This window comes from Leptosomus discolor, chromosome 6 (genome assembly GCF_034619465.1).
Source record: "Leptosomus discolor isolate bLepDis1 chromosome 6, bLepDis1.hap2, whole genome shotgun sequence".
NCBI lineage: Eukaryota > Metazoa > Chordata > Aves > Leptosomiformes > Leptosomidae > Leptosomus > Leptosomus discolor.
This window is the reverse complement of record NC_141396.1, coordinates 23,578,629-23,597,048: the sequence shown is the minus strand read 5'-3', so window position 1 is coordinate 23,597,048 and position 18,420 is coordinate 23,578,629. Positions and strand designations below refer to the sequence as shown.

Sequence of the window (18,420 nt, the reverse complement as noted above, 5' to 3'; positions counted from 1 at the left end):
GGTTTGTATGTAAGGGAAGGGCTGTGCCTGCTGCATTTGTAAAGGTGAGGCCAGGGCTGTCACAGGTGCAGCTGCCTCCCAATGCAGCTTTGAGGTGTGTTAGGGAGTGGAAGGGGTCAGCTAATGTTTGTGGCTGCCTCCTTTGCCTACTGTTGTTCAGATCCAGGCGTGGAGGAGAGAAGTTTGGCTGAAGTATCTGGCGGTGGGAGCTTGCAGTAAGCAGTGCCCAGGTTTTTGCTTGGGGGGAACTTCTTTTTCCTCCTCCTCCTCCACCTCCTGTCCTAGGCTGGCCCCGCACCTAAGGCCTCACCCCAGAGGTGAGGTTGTGGGGCCTCTTCCGACGGACGGTGTTGCAGGCGAGGGGCGCTCTAGTGAGGGCGCAGATGCAGCTGCGTGCCAGGGGAGGACCGAGGCCCGCCCCCGTTCATCCCGGTCGGCGCAGGGGCTTGGCCGCCTGACAAAATGGCTCCCCCCGCCGAGATGCCGCCGGCGGGGCCTTCCCCTGCTCCGGCTCGGAGGGCGGGGTGTGGCCCGGGCGGCCCCGCGGAGCTCTCCATGGTGGCCGCGGCCCTCTCCCGCTGAGGGGCCGCCGGGGGCCGGGCCGCCCGCCGCGCCGCCCTTCTCCCCCCCCCCTCGCACCGCCCCGCGCTCTCGCCCTGACGCCCGCCCGTCCCGGGGGCGGGGGTGCGCCGCGGCGGGGCGCTCCCCGCTCCTCGCCCGCCTCCGCCGGCCGAGAGCCCGGAGTTGCCGGGCCGCAGCCTCCGCCCCTCCCCGCGCCCCGCGCCGGAGGCGCCGCCCCGGGGAGAGCGGAATTTCGCCACGCTCCCTAACGGCCGCGCTGGCGGCGTGGCGCAGCCAGGAGTTTCGCCACGCTCCCGTAGTCCCCTCGTGGGGTGGCGGCGCGGTGCATGCCGGGCCCGAGGCGGACTGTCCCTTCGCTGCTCGAGGAGCTGGGAGCCGCGCCTGCCGCCATGTTCCGCCGGGCCGCCGCCGCCTGGGGCCTCTAGTCGCCCCCGTCCCGCCTCGCCGCTGGCCGCCGCGCGCCCCTCGCCCCGCCAGCCCGCCGGCGGAGGAGGCGGACGAAGGCGCCGCCGCGCCCAGCAGTCGCCGCCGGAGCGCGGCAGCGCCCAGCGATGTCCGCCAAGGAGGGGAGCAAGGTGCTGCTGCTGCCGCCCCACGCCACCAGCGAGCGCGCCGTCAAGGGTGAGCATCCGCCTGACCCGCGGCCTGGTGCCGCCCGGGCCCGGCGGGGGTGGGGGAACATAGCTGCTGGGGGCGCCGGCGGAGCGGAGGCCGCCCGGGTGGCCGGGGGGTGCCCCGGCTCGGAGAGGCGGCCCGCCCGGGCGTGGGGAGAGGTGCCCTCGCGTGTGCTCGCCGGCCTGCCCACCGGCGGGGACGGGAGCGGCGTGTCCGCGGGAGGGCTGCCCGGCTCCGTGCGGAGGCGTGGAAATACCCGGGGTCGACTCGGCTTGTAGGCGGGGAGGCCGAGCTGGGCGCGGACGCTGCCCGGGAAGGCAGTGGGCTGGGCTGGCCTGGCCTGCGGTGAGCCCCGTGGCAGGTCGTCTCCTGGGAGCTGCCCGTGGGGTCGAGGGTCTGCGTGCCGCGGGTGGAAGCGGTGCCCGAGGCCTGCGGCCCTGGCGCGTCCCGCCCAGGTGCGCTGCTGGGGCGTTGCTGGCACGAGTGTGCCTGTGCCCTGCTGGCCGGGGGACACCGGCTTCCCCGGCCGGGGTCTGCCTTGTCAGCCTCCTTCTCTGCGGGGGTTTTTCTCTATCTGCTCAGAGGACATCCTTGTAATTGCAGAAGGTGACAGCGCCGAGGAAGAGGGAGTGGGAAGGTGCTGCTGGTCTCGGGTTCCCAGTTCTGGTGGAAAAAAATCACCTTGGATCTATTTCTTCGTGGCCTTTCGTAGTAGCACAGTCTCATGGAAAGCCTTTAAAAGTCGAACGTTACACGTGTCAGAAGAGAAAGTAGAACGTTTTAAAGAGTAAACTGCATAAGAATAAGGTGGACTACTGACCAAAATGCTGTAAAATATTAAGATTCTTACTCCGGAGCACATAGAGTGTGTCATTTTAGTACTTGTGGGGAGAATAATCCTTCACAGCAAACGTATCCTAAACCATATTTGTTAGATCTAAATTGTAGTTTAAAGGATAGCGTAGGTAATGCTTCTAGGTTTTATTTACTCACATTAATAATTTTATTTAATCTCAAAGGTTTTGATATTGAGCTGTGTTTGACAGTGGCAGCATGGATGTTTGTGATAGCAGACCTGGGCTGTGGGTATTCATGGTTGTACACAAAGCAATCTGCTTTTAAGACCAGTGATCCTGCTAACACAGGGTCTGATGAGTTCAAAGGGGTGGAGATCTGTTCGTTTAACTTTATAACGGGATCTTGAGAAATGAAAAGGATGTCTTTGTCTTCGGCAGGTCTTAATTAAAGCCTTGGAATCCCATAGTATGTTTTGGAAATCTGCATGTTTTCCAGTAAGATGGAAAGCTTTGCTCGCAGTAAGTTGTTACTCATTTTGGATTGCTTAACCTGTTGATTTGTTTGAACAAATTGCAAGAGTAAAACTGGAAAATGTTGAAACTAGTCTATTGGAAACTTTTACTCGTTAGTGCTGCTTTAATGTTATAATACTTATACTATGTGTATAGTGTTTAGACTTGTGAATTTTTGTACCTTTACCGCAATTTGTTGTAACAAATGAAGTTCTTCAAACAATGCCGGAGAACTAATGGTGAGTGATTAGATACTTTAGAGTGTGCTGGAAAACCTGCTGATTTCCAATCGCTTAATAATTCAGCTTGTTAAATGTGACCTATGCGTCTGGTTGTTTAAAATCATAGTTGAGACTTGCTTCATTCTAACAGGATTACAGCCTGGGTTTACAGTATTTCTTTGAACCTGGGTGTGTAGAATACAGACCTCTTGTAAAGGTAATCAGGCTTTGATAGCTTCATCTGACAAAATCAGCATTTTCCTATTCCTCCTGTTGACCTATCCTGTCCATACATATCATGCTGAATCACTGGCTTCTGGAGAAAGCCTGGACAGCTGTGCCAAGCTGTCTGTGTTCTTGATATGAAGGGCAGGGTGGTTTGGTTCCCCCCTCCCCCATTAGGTGCAGTGCAGTTCGAAATTTTTTTTTTTAGGCAGTAACCCCAGAGGTGCAAGACTGCAGGTTATGTCAGTGCTAAGTGGGAGTACCTATGCAACATAAAGATGCTTGTTGAAACCATGTTAAAACGTGACAACTATATCGCATCCTTGTTTACAAACAGATGTGTTGCCTTTCACATACCAAGAAATCTTTGCCATACTCTTACCTATTGTATGATGAATAGATTGCAGGTATGGCGATAGTCTCTTAAGGTGGGCCTTCTGCTTTTGTCAAGACAACACTGCATACTAGGGAACCCAAAAGTGTTAATTTTTTTATACTGGAAATGTGTAGACCGGGTGTGCTGGTGAAACTGTTAAGAGAACAGTTCAGATGGTTGCATAATGACTTACACTTTTAACTGCTGTAATCTTTATGAATCACTGTAGAAATTTCCTCCTTTTTCATAAGTATTGACTTATTGATAATTGTTAGTGAATTTATTTACCGGAATAAGGTTTGGGGATTCTTTTTAAGGCAATACTTTTTCGTGTTTATTTTGTTCAATGTGATTTACTATAGGAGAAAAAAAAATTGTAAAAGTGTTTGAAAACGTTACTTTTTTTGTGTGTGCTAGCTCTGTTCCTGAGAAAAAGAAACACATCCTTGGGACACCCAGGCTTTGTCTTTCCTTGCTGAGATATTTTATTTATAATGTCTCAGGTCCTTGAGAACAACCTCAGAGAAAAATGTAGTAATATTATCTGGTGTATCTGTGTATTGGTTCATTTCAGCTTTTATGCTCTCCGTACACTATGGTTTTTTTGGGAAGAAATACAAATTCAGGACTTAATGTTTGCTGGTATTTGCGTTGTTTCATCTTTTGCTTTTATTTTAGCTTTATATTCTTCCTCTGTATTACTGAAAGAGGGAGAAAAAATAGCGGAAACCATGAAATTTCAGAAGCCATGAGAAATTAAATCCTTTACCACTAATAATATATGTTGGCAGAAATGGGCAAGAGATGCTCACCCAAGAAAACATGGTTAAATTATTGTATCATCGGTAACTAATCTTTTCTAATAAGCTAGGGTGATAATTGGGTTGTGTCCCCCTTTATATTTTGACCTGTATATTTAGCAATTAGTGGAAAGTGCATATATCTAGAAAAATATCTGAAAGGTTATCAAGTATAATGTTCATATGAGACATATATATAATAAAGGCTTTAAATACGCAGTGTATACAGCCTAGTTGTGTTGGTCTGGCATACCTTCCCAAGTATGAATTGTATCATCAAAGATCGTTGTTTGCTTTTAAAGTGTATAGGAAGCTGAAATTTTCTTTTCTCATGGCTTAGTTAAATTGTGTAAGTAATTTGTATTTACAGAGTTTCCTACAAATTAATGGTTAGCTATGGAATTGAAATGTCTAAAGTCAGGTTTTGGCATTTGGTTCCCAAAAGGTGTCTTGTGGTGAGGCTTTTGTAACTGCTTTTTTTAATAGAGATGAGAAAATGTACCTGTCATTTTGATTCCCTGTTTTCTAAGGCACCCTCTTAATCTTTGAAGAATGATGCTTAGTGGTTTACTGTCTCGTGGAAGATAGCATTTTCCTCTATTATGTTCTGTCAAAATCACGGGAGTGATGTGGTGTGTGTGTCTGTGAATCTTTTTCTTTAAACTGCTGTTGGTATTTAGCTCCTGTATCTAGTTCTTTTGAGTTTGAGTTTGCCTTTCTTTTTGGGTGATAATTGACTGACTTCAGTCAGCGCACTTGACCTTTCAGTGCATGTGATTTTCATACTTTACATTTGTCAATGTATTGTATCTTTTCCACTGAAACAATTGTTTCGCTACCTTGTAGTAAAGTGTTTTTCACTGATAGACAGGAGGAAACGCTTATCATTTAGTTTGATGGAGTGGTCCTGGACATGGCAAGGATGAGCCTTCCTTGGCTTTCCTTTGAGGGCAAAGCACCAGAGCTTCTCTGACCCACCTGTGAGTAGCTACACTGCAAAGTTGTACTCAAAAGTTGTGTCCTCCCTGGCATTGTGCTTTGCCCACTACTGGGCTTTGGGAAGCAATCTACAGGACCTTGTCTTGCTGAGCTAGTGGGTATTTTTTTGCTGAATTTGGAGATGATGTTTGTTCTTCTGGAAACGAGAGGCTTCAGTATTCCTTTGTTTTGGATGAAAGTCATGATACAGTCTGACTGGCAGAGTAATTTTGGACATTAAATGATGGCTCATTGAAACAGCTCTTCAGAGAATCCCAAAGAGAAGTAACTCATAGCCTTGAGCAGGGTCCTAAATTAAGATGCTAATAGCTGTTTTTTAACAATGATTTCCATGTAGGAGAAAAAGAAATCATTGCAGTATTTAACTTTAAAATTCAGAGTCTGAGGAAAAAAAAACACCACAAAACAAAACAAAAACCCACAACAAAATAGGATAAATGCTTACAGGCAGCATGAAGGCTGTTTTAAAAATGTTATAAGGCACTTGGAATGCCTTTATGCTGCTGGTCAGAAATGATCGTAAAATAATCCAGAAAAGCAGCAGAGTAAAGAGAGTATTAAATGGTCATACTTAAGATAAAAAAAACCAACAGTTTTGTTTTGGGAGAGATGATGGAGTGGAACTGATTTCTGACAGGTTAGTGTTTGACTGGCCTTATAATACTTCTTTTTTTGAGAGAGAGCGAGAGAGGATGGTTAGAGCAAATGAATCTTAAAATAGCAACAAGAAAACCCCCCAAAACACACCCAAGAATGGAAGCCTTCCTTAATTTCAATAGGGCCAATTGGCAGTTGAGGCTTGGGAAGGTGAGACTGGAGCAGAAAAATCTGGCAATTGCTTACATGTGTGTTTATTGCATAAGGAACTAAGGACTCTTTCACACACAATTGCTGAATGGGACCAAAGAATTATCTCATTGAAGTGTAAGTGGTTTCAGAACATATCAACAGAACAAATGTTAAAAAAAAAAATAATACCAGGACCAGAAGATATTTGTCTAGTGGCTCTAAATGAATTCTTTGGGGTTTCTGGGTGCAAAATTGCAGATTTATTTTTCCATAGCCTATGGCATAACTCATCTTCTGAATCTGAGAAATGGAGCACAGCAGCATTTTTTTAAAATCTCTGGATTGAACTGGAGAACTGTAGATCAGTAAGTTTAATTCAAGCAGAGTCATAGCACTTGTAAGAAAGAGTGGACTATGTTCCTGGAGAGATATGGTATTAAAGAGGAGTTGGTACAGTTTTTATAGATGGAAATCAAGAGGAATCGTTAGAATATTTTGGAGGAGCCAGTGAGCTGGTTGATCCAGGCAAAACTATTCATGAGGTTCCTTCATCGGAGCCTTTAAAGAAAGCAAAAGAGGAAATATCCTCTTTTGGATCAAAATTAATGAGGGAAGAAAGGATGTTAATAGGTAATACACTTACATGGTTGGGGAAGGTTAACATCTGTCATCTGTGCTCTTTAAATGTATTGATAAGTTATTTAGAAAATAGTGAATGACAGATAGTAACACATTCAGGATGGTAAACTTCCAGAGATGTTTCAGAAAGCTCTTGCTAGACTGAGTGCCTGGGCAAAGAGGTTGCAGGATATGCTGTTCTGATAAAGACAGAGTAGACTGTACAAGGGAAAGAACAACTCTTGCTTAAACATAGAGGGTGGTGAACTGGGGAAAGAAACATTAGGGTCTGTATGGATAATATTCTGAAAAGGTTAGTGCAGTGGCAGTCAAACAGGCTGGTAGGAATTTAGAGATTATTAGAAGATCATTTTAGAAAAAAGAGAATGCACCATCATGCCCTTGTGTGCATCTTGTTTTGTATGTGCATCTTGAACAGCAGCATGTAGTTTTGGTCCCCCTTCCTGATTTTCTTCTTTATCTAAAAATACGTTCAGAGACACAGAGTGGCTTTCATACAAGGTGGAGCAACAAAGATGAGAAATCTATGACTTAGGGGGTAGAGTTAGATACAGCTTACATAATGAATGGTATTTAATGGCACACTATGGCCATTTTAATGGGGGGAGCATCTTTAAATACTTTTTAGGCAAATAATTATATTTTCCTTGAGAGACACTTCCAAAAGCATCAAACAAGTTAATTGAAAAGTTACACAGACAGTATAAAAGATGAATGTACCATGGCGTATTAGGTGTATCAATAGTTTCATCTGAGATTTAAAATTCTGTGAAACTTTCAAGATGGCAAGTACATGGTAAGTAAGGATCAAATATATACTGCCTGCAGTGCGTTTGTAGGGTTTCAAGGTTTACAGGGTCATTTTTCCTTGCTTTTAGAATGCTTATTAGTATAGCAGGTGGCATACGTTCCAAGAAACTTGACTAAAGGAATAGTTTTTGTGGCATTTAGGAAAAATACCATAATTTGCAAGAAAATAACTTTGCTGAATCTGTGTTTTCTTGTTTGGGATGGATAGGGTAACTCCTGTCTTTTGACAGCTATTGATTCTAGCTTTCTGATTCAAGTAGATGCTGCTGTGTATTTGTGCTTAACTAATATTTTCAAGGTTGCTGGTCCATAGACCATCTGTGATGTCTTTATGCTATTTCTTTTCAAATCTGTTCTGCCAAATGCAGAAGGATGATTGAATATATTCTGTCCTCATAGCAGTCGTGGGTGCTACATCTCTTTCTTCTGTATAGATGTTGGCAGAGGCATGAAAACTCCAGGGACAGTCTGAAAGATGTGCTAGGTGTTAGGCTTTATGATTCTTCTGAGCAAAAATATATAGACAGCAATGCATTTATATAACCAAAACCCCACAAAACCTGACCAAATGACAGAAAAACCACAGACAATTATGCTGTTGTGGTCATAAACCTGCTGACAAAATGAAGGATACTGGCCTATGTTTTCACAGAACACCATGATTGTATTGATATATATCACTTAGTGGAGACAAACATTATATACTGTTCGATATATACCTACCACTAAAGCAACAAATTCTTTACAAGCATGATGTCTGTGTTTAGTAACCTTAGTAATAGGAGCTGAGACTTTCTTTATCTGTGAAATCAAAAAGATGCTTAAAACAGAAGATGAAATCCTGGGACGTTGAGCATGCTTTTATAGCCAAAGCTGAGTTCATGGAACGTGTCATGGGCTCCTGATTATAGAGGAAAAATGGCTAATTTTCTTTCACTGCCAGAGAAGAATAATTGTGTAAGTTTTAAGGCCTTAAGAGCATAAGATACTTTGCTTGTGGAGGTACAGTACCTTGTACAGTTGATCCCTGATACTTTTTCCTACCATTAGTCTAGAGGCTTTGATCTCATGTTATTTCATGAGCGGTTCCAACAGGGTGTTTCTGATACAAGCAAGATTTAACCAAGGTTATAAAAATGGGCATATATATATCAGCGTGGTTTAAATTTACAGTGTCTACATGTAAGATTTTATTAGCAGCTACTGTTGTACTCAGTTACTAGGCAATGTGAGATCTGCTTTGGTTCTGGAAGGAGCGTGTTTGTATTAGTTGCCATACTGCACCTCTCAGCAGGGATTATTATATTGGGTAAAATGCCATGCTAAGGTAGTTTTTCTACTTTTGAACCTTTTTACAATGTACTGTGAATTTATCCATTCAAATTGGTGCTAGCTTTTGGATCTCTGTAGCATGCTTTATTGTAAGGTATAAATGTACCCAGAGGCTTGTAGAAAGTCAGTGTAGAGCTAGGTTTAGAGGTTTTGGTTTTGATCTCTGTTTAAAGTAGTGCTGCAGTACAAAGGAAAGATGTTTTTTTTTTCTTCTTTGTAAATGTGTATACAAATAGTAATAAAACCCATCAAAACCTTTTTGGTAACGAATCCCAAAAGCTACTCACTGTTTTTTTTCTCCCAGCATTACTGTTTAAAATTTTGATTCAATGTAGTTAAAATTATAACATCCATAAGTATTTTAAAAGTGAAATTGGTTAATTTTGACTAGTGAGCAACACTTTTAGGAAGTCTTGTATATTGTTGTAAATTGCAATCTGTTATCTTTGTTATTAACATCTATACTTCTTCTAGTAGGATATAGTCAGTTATTCTGTACTGCAGTGTGTATTGCTTTAGAGATTCATCTCTAAATGCTTTTCTATTGCTTAGCTTTGCTGGGAATGAAGGAAGGGAATCCTTTAATGACCAACACCATGTTATTTCCTTAGGGTAATTCCTCTTAATTACCATTCCATTACAGTCCCGAGAGCATAGGTTATGCACAAAGACTTTGAACCATGGATTATATTTCTGTCTTGGAAACCATCATGCTGCAGTTCTTTTTCCTTAGGCTGTAACATTCTATTACTACTTCATCAAAGGTTTAATTAAACCCCCATTAGTTTGCAGAAATTGTGTACATGCTTCAAATGTTATCATCCTTATCCTATTGAAAGATATTATTTGTAATATTTTTCGAAGGTATGAGCTTTAACATAGTGTTAACTATTGTTGAGAGAAAAATTAAAGTATAAAATGGAAAGAAACAGTTTTCGTAGTGTTACAGTTTTATTCAGCTGGGTGATGTAGATAAAATCTTTAGCCATTCTTTATTCTTCCTTCTCTGAAGATTATTCTAAAAAGAATCCTTCTTGAGCAATAGGAAGATACCTGTATTGTGTGAAAAGGATTTTGTTAAACTTTGAGGAGCTAATTTTAAGACTGTATTTTTTCATGAGGCAAATAAAACTTTACAGATGCTTAACTACTTCTCTGATACTACACTCATGGTTTTTGGACATCATGGATGACCCTTGGATATACAGAGTTTTTGATTTGAATCTTCGTAAGTGTATTAATTCAAATAATTTGAGACAGTTCTTTCCAGACACTGGACAGAAACATCTGTTTTTATAGCCTCCCAGAAAATGTAACTTGCTAGACAAACTCAAAACTATATTTTTTAAAATTAGACAGAATTAGTTTTCATGCAAATCTGATCTGAAATATATTACTCGGACATAAGAACGTTGTTAAGAAAATTTCATCTGCTGCATGCTTAGAACCACTGAAATATTTCTGAACTGTCATAAGGAAGACATCAACACCGTCTTTCTGAATTCTGTAAGTCAGTAGTAAGTCATAGTAAGTCAGTAGTGATTTGCACTGAGAATGAAGAACAACTGGTCACCTCAACAGACCATTCACTACCACACCCTGCATTTACCCAAAAAAGCTCAAAAAAGACAAAAGGTCACGTTTCACCCAAGTAGATCGTTATCTAGGAATAATACTAGAACTAATGAAGCACAGTTCCTATGAAACTGTGTTTTGGAGGTGATTGACTTTGGTTCTGGGAAGGTGTGGTCTCTAATGCTTTTGCAACAAATAAAGCAGTAAAGTGGGAGTCATCTGCTTTGTGAGTTGTCTGTGTCTCATAAAAGGATGAGCTCAACTTTGCATTGCTGAAGGCAGCTATGGGCCCACAAATAACGTGTTAAAAAAAAGTGGGGAAAGAAATAGCCTGAAACTAATTTATGTACAGATTAATATAAACTTCCAAAGAATGCTGAAATAACATTAAAAGAATACAGAGGTTCGAAAGTCAAGTTCAGAAAACCAGTAAATGCTAGAATTTGTGCTTGCATCGTTATAATTAAGTGCTTTTAAAAACCAGTTAAATTTATCTTGATGGAACAATGGATTTCTCTTTACAGAGACAGATTTACGTTTTTAAACAATTGTTGTACATGGAACACAAGTTGTTGTATTTTCATTTCTTAAGTGCATTAAGTTTACCAACATGTGGACTACATGGAATTTTAACACTTCCAAATGAAAATTGAATCATTACTAGGGAGACTGGAAGGAAAGGCATGTTTTCTGTTAACAAAATACTTTATCTCCAAACATAAAGTGCCAGGTTTGTTCTACACTGTGTAATGTAAAGGCACATTTTTCAGCTTCTTCCTACTTAGGAACTTTTATAAGAGGAAGAATAGACAATTCTCCAGTTGATTTTCTAGTATAATTTAATTTCAGAGAATATATGTATTTAAATTAAGTCAGTGAATGTTTTAGTATTTAAGCATTGTTTTTTGGAATGTAAAGTAACTTTGGAGAGTAAGAAAATAAAGTATGAATAATCTATTTACAAGTGTATTCATACTGCTAGTTGTTCTTATCTTTGAATAGATGTGTTTCTCCAGTTTTTCTTTTTAAACGTATTTGAAATAATATTTGAACGGAGAGAAATTGATTGGATTTGCTCCTTTTCTCTTTGATTTAATTCTTTCAATATTGGGCTTTTGTGTTGTTTGGGGTTTTTTTTTTTTCCAGATTGATTTTATTTCCTGTAATCCTACATGAGTGCAATGACATTCTGATGCACTGCTTAGTGTCAGTTTTAATGTATCTTCTTCTTCCGTGTCCACATCTATATTTCATTTGTGCAGTAACTGAACTGCCGTTGTTTGGATTCATGTAAGCTGCTGGCCATCAAATGTGCCGTCTGGGCAGTTGCTGAGCCTGATTTGGTCCCCAGCCTCAGACCTCTCATCTGCTCCACTTCTTTGAGATACCAGATCACAAATGGGTGCTTTTGATCCGTGAGCCAGGATCCGAGGACTTCTGATACTTCCAGTAATTTCTGCAGTTGTGTCTAGTATATGGACAGCCTCTACTCAGTTTAATCTTTTTAGAGACAGCGCAACAGTAAAATAAGGAAAACAAGCTCAAAGAAGGAATTTCAACCTACAATAGCAATGTTGTAGACTCCCAACTTTTCTGATAGTTGGACTTACTCTGCTGCTTAGTCAGTGGTTTGACGGAACTTCAAACTGGCAGTGTCCATCCTGCCCCTTCCTGCCATTCAGGGGCCTTCACCTTCTCCATTAATGCTATCATAGAACTTTGTTAGAATCCCTCTTAGTTTGCATGGATTTAGGCTGAAGAATGGTAGTCTACTTAGTTACTCCTGTAGCAGAAATCATTCTGACTGACTGATTTCTGTTATTGTTCCTTGAATCTTTTTTAAATTATTCTTTCTTTTTTATATGGTGGGCAAACCAGAGTTGCATGCTAGATTTATTAGTGGCATAATTACATCTTCTTTTGTTTTCTATTTGCTAATAGTTCTTAACATTCAGTTTTCTGGGTTTCTTTGGCTTGTCAGCATTGGGTATTTTCCTAGAACTATAGGAAAGACCTCACTTCTGAATAGTAATAGTAGTTTTATAATCTGTGATTTTTATATGTAAAGTTAGGATTTATTTCCTTATTATTTTGCATTTATTAATATTTAATGTGTCATATTTTGCTGGGCCACTCAGTACCATGGACAACTTCTGTAGCTCTTCATAGCCTGCCCTGTTCGTGGTTGTCTGGAACACTTACTATCACCCGAAGGCTGCATCACTCCATGAGTTACCTTCTTTTCAGTGTAATTTATGAATGTATTACATAGCACAGATCCTAGTGAGGCTTCTTTGGTGACCTTCCTTTCCAGGTGCTGGCTATTACCTCCTTTTATTTGTAGTCCTTTAAACAGTATTGTATCCTTTCCTTGCTAACTTTGGATTTGGTTTGGTGGGTTTTTTGGGGTTGTTGGTGGGTTTTTTCCTTTTTAAGGATTTGATTATGCAAGTCTGAGTGGATATTAAATGGATCTCCTGCGTTCCCAATACTTATTGAGTCCTTCAGAGAATGGCACTTTTGACTCTTCCAAATGATATACATATTGTTGTGCACATTATAGATGTTAGTTTGTTAAAATACATACAGAGATAGCACTATTCCATCAATCTTTTAATGATGTCACCAAGTTGATTGAAAGACAAATTTGCTTTTTAGATAGCAGCTATGCCATGATAGATCCAATCCTAGATGGAGAATGTTTTTAAATTAGCATTGTTGCAACTACTGTTTATTCTTTTTAAATTTTAGCTGTCCCTTTTCCACCAACACATCGCTTGACGTCTGAAGAAGTGTTTGACACAGATGGAAGACCAAGGGTTGATATTTTGAAGAACCACTTGATAAAAGAAGGTCGAGTAGATGAAGAAATTGCACTTAGAATCATCAATGAGGGTGCTGCAATATTACGCAGGGAAAAAACTATGATAGAAGTTGAAGCTCCAATTACAGGTAATATTTCTAGATAATTTCACTCATAATTAAATTTGAAAAAAGCCGGATGAATTTTTCAGTAGTAGTTTGTCTTAAAATTGCTAAAATAAAATTTCTGTGTAGTCTTATTGAATTATCCCTCTACTGAATTTGCTTAAGAGTACTCAAATGGTCTGAAAAAATAGGCTGCACATTATTTTGCAAAATGAAGGCATTAAACCTATTGGGAAAAGATAGTATGATTGGTATTAAAATGACAAAATAGAAAGTAGTTAAATGGTGATGAGTTATGGATTTCTAATTTCTCCAGTGTTGTAAGTCGGAATAAAGACATCTACCTGGAATAGAAAAATGAACTAAGAATTATCCTGAAATCTAAATACGTGAAGAGAAGCTAATTGCTGTGGTTTGAAGCAAATACTGTGAACTGTAGTTCTGAGTGAAAAATACACCTTTATAGTTCCTCTGTACTTGAGACTGACAACTGCGTGTAAAACCATGTTCTTGTAAGCATAGTAGCACTGGAAAGTGTTGAAAAATTGTTTTAGCGTCTTTAACGTGTTTGGACCAGATCCACTGGGATACAAAACTGACTCTTAAAGTTTTTTGGAGTATTTTTATCATTTGACTAGTTCTATTTCTGATTGACCTGGTGAAAGGTAGATTTGGTGTCCTTTAGTAATTTTACTTATAAAAAATCCTGACTCACAGAAAATAGTTCATGTTGCGTATGTGTTATTTATGATAATGAAAGATTTGGTTTTTGTCTTCAAATCAGATTTTCTTTCATTTGAATGTGTTTTCTTCTAAATAGACCTATATAAAATTAGTGTCTGAAAAGCTTCTTTTAGGGCATCAGCTTGCTTTAATTTGTTACTATCGGGTAAATGAAAACATTTAAACAGTACATCGTTATTATTGACTTTTTTTTTTAAAAAAAAGAATGAAACTAAGTGACTGTCTGAACTCGGAGTCTTTTGAAGCTCCAGATAAAGCTCAAAACTGCAGTGTTGTCCATATGTGTAGAATTTCTAGATTTCTGTTTATTCAGGTAGTTACCCAGAGCTACTAGTATATTGGCATCTGAAAAAGAAGGAAAGTTCTTGCAGTATTTGAGTAGAAATCTTAAGAAAAGTGACATAAAAGAGGACACATTCTATTTAGTTTAATATTTGTAGGTCATGATGACAAATGGTCTGCTCCAAGGGAGTAACAACCTTTAAAGTGTGGTGTGCCATGTCCAATATTTCTTTCCAAAATTAGAACAACTTTTTTCCCCCAAAAAAAATTACTGATAAACTCTGAGAAGTCGGAAGATGCTATTCATCAGTTGATCAGTGACGTTTTGCATCAACGGAAGGCGTAGACTCTCAAATTCCTGTTAATTGTTATCAGCAATACCTTGTGCAGAAACGAGAAGGCAGCTCCTGACTTCTGTGGAGCTGGGAACTCCTGTGGGAATAGTTAGGAGCAGTTATCTCTTCCATGCATTTTTTTATTTTTCTATTTTTTTTTTAATGTGAGATAACCTGGCTTTGCTGTATGCTCTTCAGAGTCTTCCTATCTGCTAGCTTTGGCACTTCTGCCTTGGGTTGCTGACCACTGGTCTTGTCCTGTCTCGTGTGCTAAAAACAAAAGAAAAATTCACTGTTGAAATAGTGAACGTGGTATTTGAAGGAGAAAAGTAACTGAGCAAAGAGAAGATATAATGGTAGGGAAAAAAGCATACTCCCCGCTTTTTTCAACCCCAGGTGGACACAGCAAAGACCTTAATGCTCAGTGCATTAACTGTGTTTGAAAAACATTCTACAATCTGCTAGACTCCAATAGGGCTATCATCAGCATTGTCACAGGTAGCGAGGACAGCATCTTAATGAAAAGCAAAGAGGGAAGCTGCGAAAATTTCTGTTATTCCTGCTTTATACCTGCCTTTCCTCTTATTTAGAAGTACTTTGTGTCTGTTTACTTAAGTATAACTTAGTGACTATTCTGTTAGATTTTTTTTAAATTAATTTGAACAAAATTTTTGCTTGCAGTGTGTGGTGATATTCATGGCCAGTTCTTTGATCTAATGAAGCTGTTTGAAGTGGGAGGATCACCTGCTAACACAAGATACCTCTTCCTCGGTGACTATGTAGACAGAGGTTATTTTAGTATAGAGGTAACGGAATATATTAATCTGTTTTGTCCTAAATTTTTCTATAAGCACACTTTCACAGAGGTTTTAAAGTTAAATTTTAGGTCTGCTTTAACATGTGAATGTGTTCTTCCTTGCTGTGCTTTCTCCTGTGACAAAGGCCTGTTTCCAGGAGGATATTGACTAGCCGTTTGGACTGTCCTGTTGAAGTCTCCAGACTTACTCCTTTTTTCCGCCTCTTTCTTTAGTTAGTTTTTTAAAAGTTGTGTTCTATAGCATTGTTATACATAATCCTGCTTCTCTGGTAATATGTAGGAAGGTGTGTTTGTATGTTTTTGGAGAACAGGTGAGTCATGACTGCAAGGTCTTTTAATTTATTATAGCTGTTTATCTGTATAAAGTAGATTCATTTTACTTATCAAATGTTTTTTAATAATTATTAATATTTTTCTTTACTAAAATTCTGAGGGCAATTACAGATGTTCCCTATGGATGACCTGTATTTCTGCCATTAATTTTTCAGGTATTTTGAATTAAAATAATTTTTTAATTTTCAGCATGTTTATTAAGTATGCTACATTCCAGTGATATTCACTTACTCGTATCAATTAGTTTCAGAGCTATGATTTTTAAGTTAAATGTTCTTCTGGAGCCAGCTTGGGAAATGCCTCAGCTTGAGATCTCTTCATAGGTACCAAATCTAATGGAGTGGCATACCATTTGAAATAGTATTTTGCAAGTCATGATGTACGATGCTTCATTTCTGTATTAAAATTATGCTGTTCAGTTAACATGTGAAGGGCATGCGCAGGGCCTTTTGGGGTTGTTAGGGGTGGTAGACAAACAGGAGATGCAGAAAGAGTGATTACCTCAAAGTAATTTATAAGGAAAACTTTCAACAGGCATACCTTATTTATTAATTTGATCCCCCTATGCTGTTCTTGATGATTACAAATAATGTAGTTGTCCTTGAAAAGGACATGTACGTAGCAACACTAGGTGTTAATATATCAAAACATGATATAAAAGCTTTTCAACGATTACCCTTACAAAAAATTCTGAACAATAGATCTTCTTGAATATATTAATAAGAACAGACTCAATTTTTTTCTTTATATGATTTTAATTTAATTTTTAATATAATATTTGGCATGCTAAGTATCTGTAAGTATATGCTAAATATACTCTTGAAAACCACTCCAGTGTTCTTAAGACTTGTCTTTCCTCATTGAGATAATCTGCTCTTTTTGGCTCTGAGTGGCTGTTGGAACATCAGTGAAGTACATGGCAGATTATCTGAATGAAGTCGAATTGCTGCAAGTGTATGAAGGTGGGGTTATGCTTTGTGGTCCTAATGAGAAAGAAAAAAGTGGTACGTGAAAATCAGCCATTTGTTCTCCATTTTAACCTTAAAATTTTTCCTACCAAAGCTTTTGCCTTGATTAACATTTAGGAAGTTTAAGTTGACCTCCAGGAGTTTTCCTATATGGTTACTTCAGATTCTTTCTTAGTGATTGGAAATGTAGTATGCTTTTGGTGAAATATTTGACTTTTCACAGAAAAGTGAAGGTGAAATTTTCTAAAAATGTACAAACAATGAAATTTTTTTCACTAATAAATTTTTAATCAGTCTGTCTTGAAACATCTTTAATTGCATTAGTATTTTAGTAGTAATCCATCTCCAATAAAAAAAAGTCATCACTTCTAATAGGAAAAATAATTAATGCTGCTATATTGCATATAACAAAACCTGCTGGGATCAAGATGATGTCATTCACATAAGTGTGTGCAAATTCTTCTTTTCTGTACTGGAATGGGCAGAAACACTTTCCACTAGACCAGGTTGCTCAAAGCCCCACCCAACCTGGCCTTGAATGCGCTTAGTATTCTGTGCAAAATAACTTTGAAGAATGATAGCTTCAGGGACTCATATTGATTAACAATAGTAATAACAACTTGCAAGTGACTTTGAGATTCCTGTGCTCAGTTAAAAATACAAGAATCAGATTTGAAATTTAAGAAATGCATTTTGGGTATTCAAGACTGGTAACAGACTCTAAACTGAAAAAATTGTGCATGTTCTGTAGCTCTGTCCTCAAGTCTGTTTGCTGCCAATGTTGCAATAATGATATGTGGAAACTTACTGTAATTCCTTGAATTTGCTGCTTGAACACTGAATAAACAATCAGCTTTCCCAGTTTAGGGGGGAAAAAAAAAAGTGTACTTCATCCATTCTTCGTTTAAAAAGCATCTCCAAATGATATAGCTGACTTGCTTTGATGTAAATAGTTTTGTGGAATTTTTTTCTTCACTCTCTATTAATAAATATCTACTTTCTTTCTTATGCCAGTGTTTAGAATCATATCATAAAGTCAGATTTTAGGCACAAACACATACATTATTTGTCTAGATGAAAATGTTCTGCAGTATAATTCTGCTCAGTTAATTTTATTATTGGGTGTCCCGTAAATATAAATATTTTTTTCAGCATTCTGTGTGGCTGTTCTTAAGAAAAGTAATAAGCGATTTGCGTAACTCGTGTTCAGAACTGGACTTGGGGAAGTAGTGCTGTATTTTAAAATGGCACGTCAAGCTATACTTGCTTTTGAAGCTGTTAATATTCTTACTCAATGTTTCTCAGTCGTAATTTTTAAAGTTCTTATAAACTGGTGTATTTTGCTGGATATCTTTGTTTTTCAACAGTGTGTGCTGTACTTATGGGTCCTGAAAATTCTCTACCCAAGTACGTTATTTCTTTTGAGAGGCAACCATGAATGCAGACACCTAACAGAGTATTTTACCTTTAAGCAAGAATGTAAGTACTGTCTAAGAATGTAAAATTAGCTTACTTCCAACCTGCTGATCTACAGCCTGTCATTTTGCTTGAGAGATGTTTGTCTTGCAAACATTTGGGGGCCCCATTGACTTCTGTAGATTTGCTTGCAGTTAAGTGTGGTATTGGAGTGCAAGTTATGTAGAAGACTGCTGTCTGTAAAGATAAGTTAGGGAGTAAATTTTGATGTATCAATCCTGATTTTAAAATCTTGGAGAAAAAGGTTATGTTGTTGCCTTGGTT

The 18,420-nt window shown here is 39.3% G+C and overlaps 1 protein-coding gene across 8 annotated transcripts in view; it reads left to right on the top strand.

The window, feature by feature from the left end:
- The first annotated feature begins 1,133 nt into the window (after positions 1–1,133).
- The window catches only part of PPP3CB (protein phosphatase 3 catalytic subunit beta), a 51,530-nt gene continuing 34,243 nt past the window's right edge, over positions 1,134–18,420 (top strand). For 5 of the 8 annotated variants that reach the window (XR_015183525.1, XR_015183524.1, XM_009961110.2 and 2 more), the window contains exons 1-4: positions 2,461–2,513; positions 13,025–13,225; positions 15,244–15,368; positions 18,048–18,159. Coding sequence is in view for 6 of the 8 variants with exons in the window: in XM_009961110.2 (XP_009959412.2) it covers positions 2,480–2,513; positions 13,025–13,225; positions 15,244–15,368; positions 18,048–18,159 (472 nt within the window). In the remaining 2 variants the exon portion in view is untranslated. Of the gene's footprint in view, positions 1,204–2,460; positions 2,514–13,024; positions 13,226–15,243; positions 15,369–16,505; positions 16,717–18,047; positions 18,160–18,420 lie in introns of those variants that run through there. The other 3 variants (XM_086466418.1, XM_086466416.1, XM_086466420.1) reach the window with 2 other exon arrangements.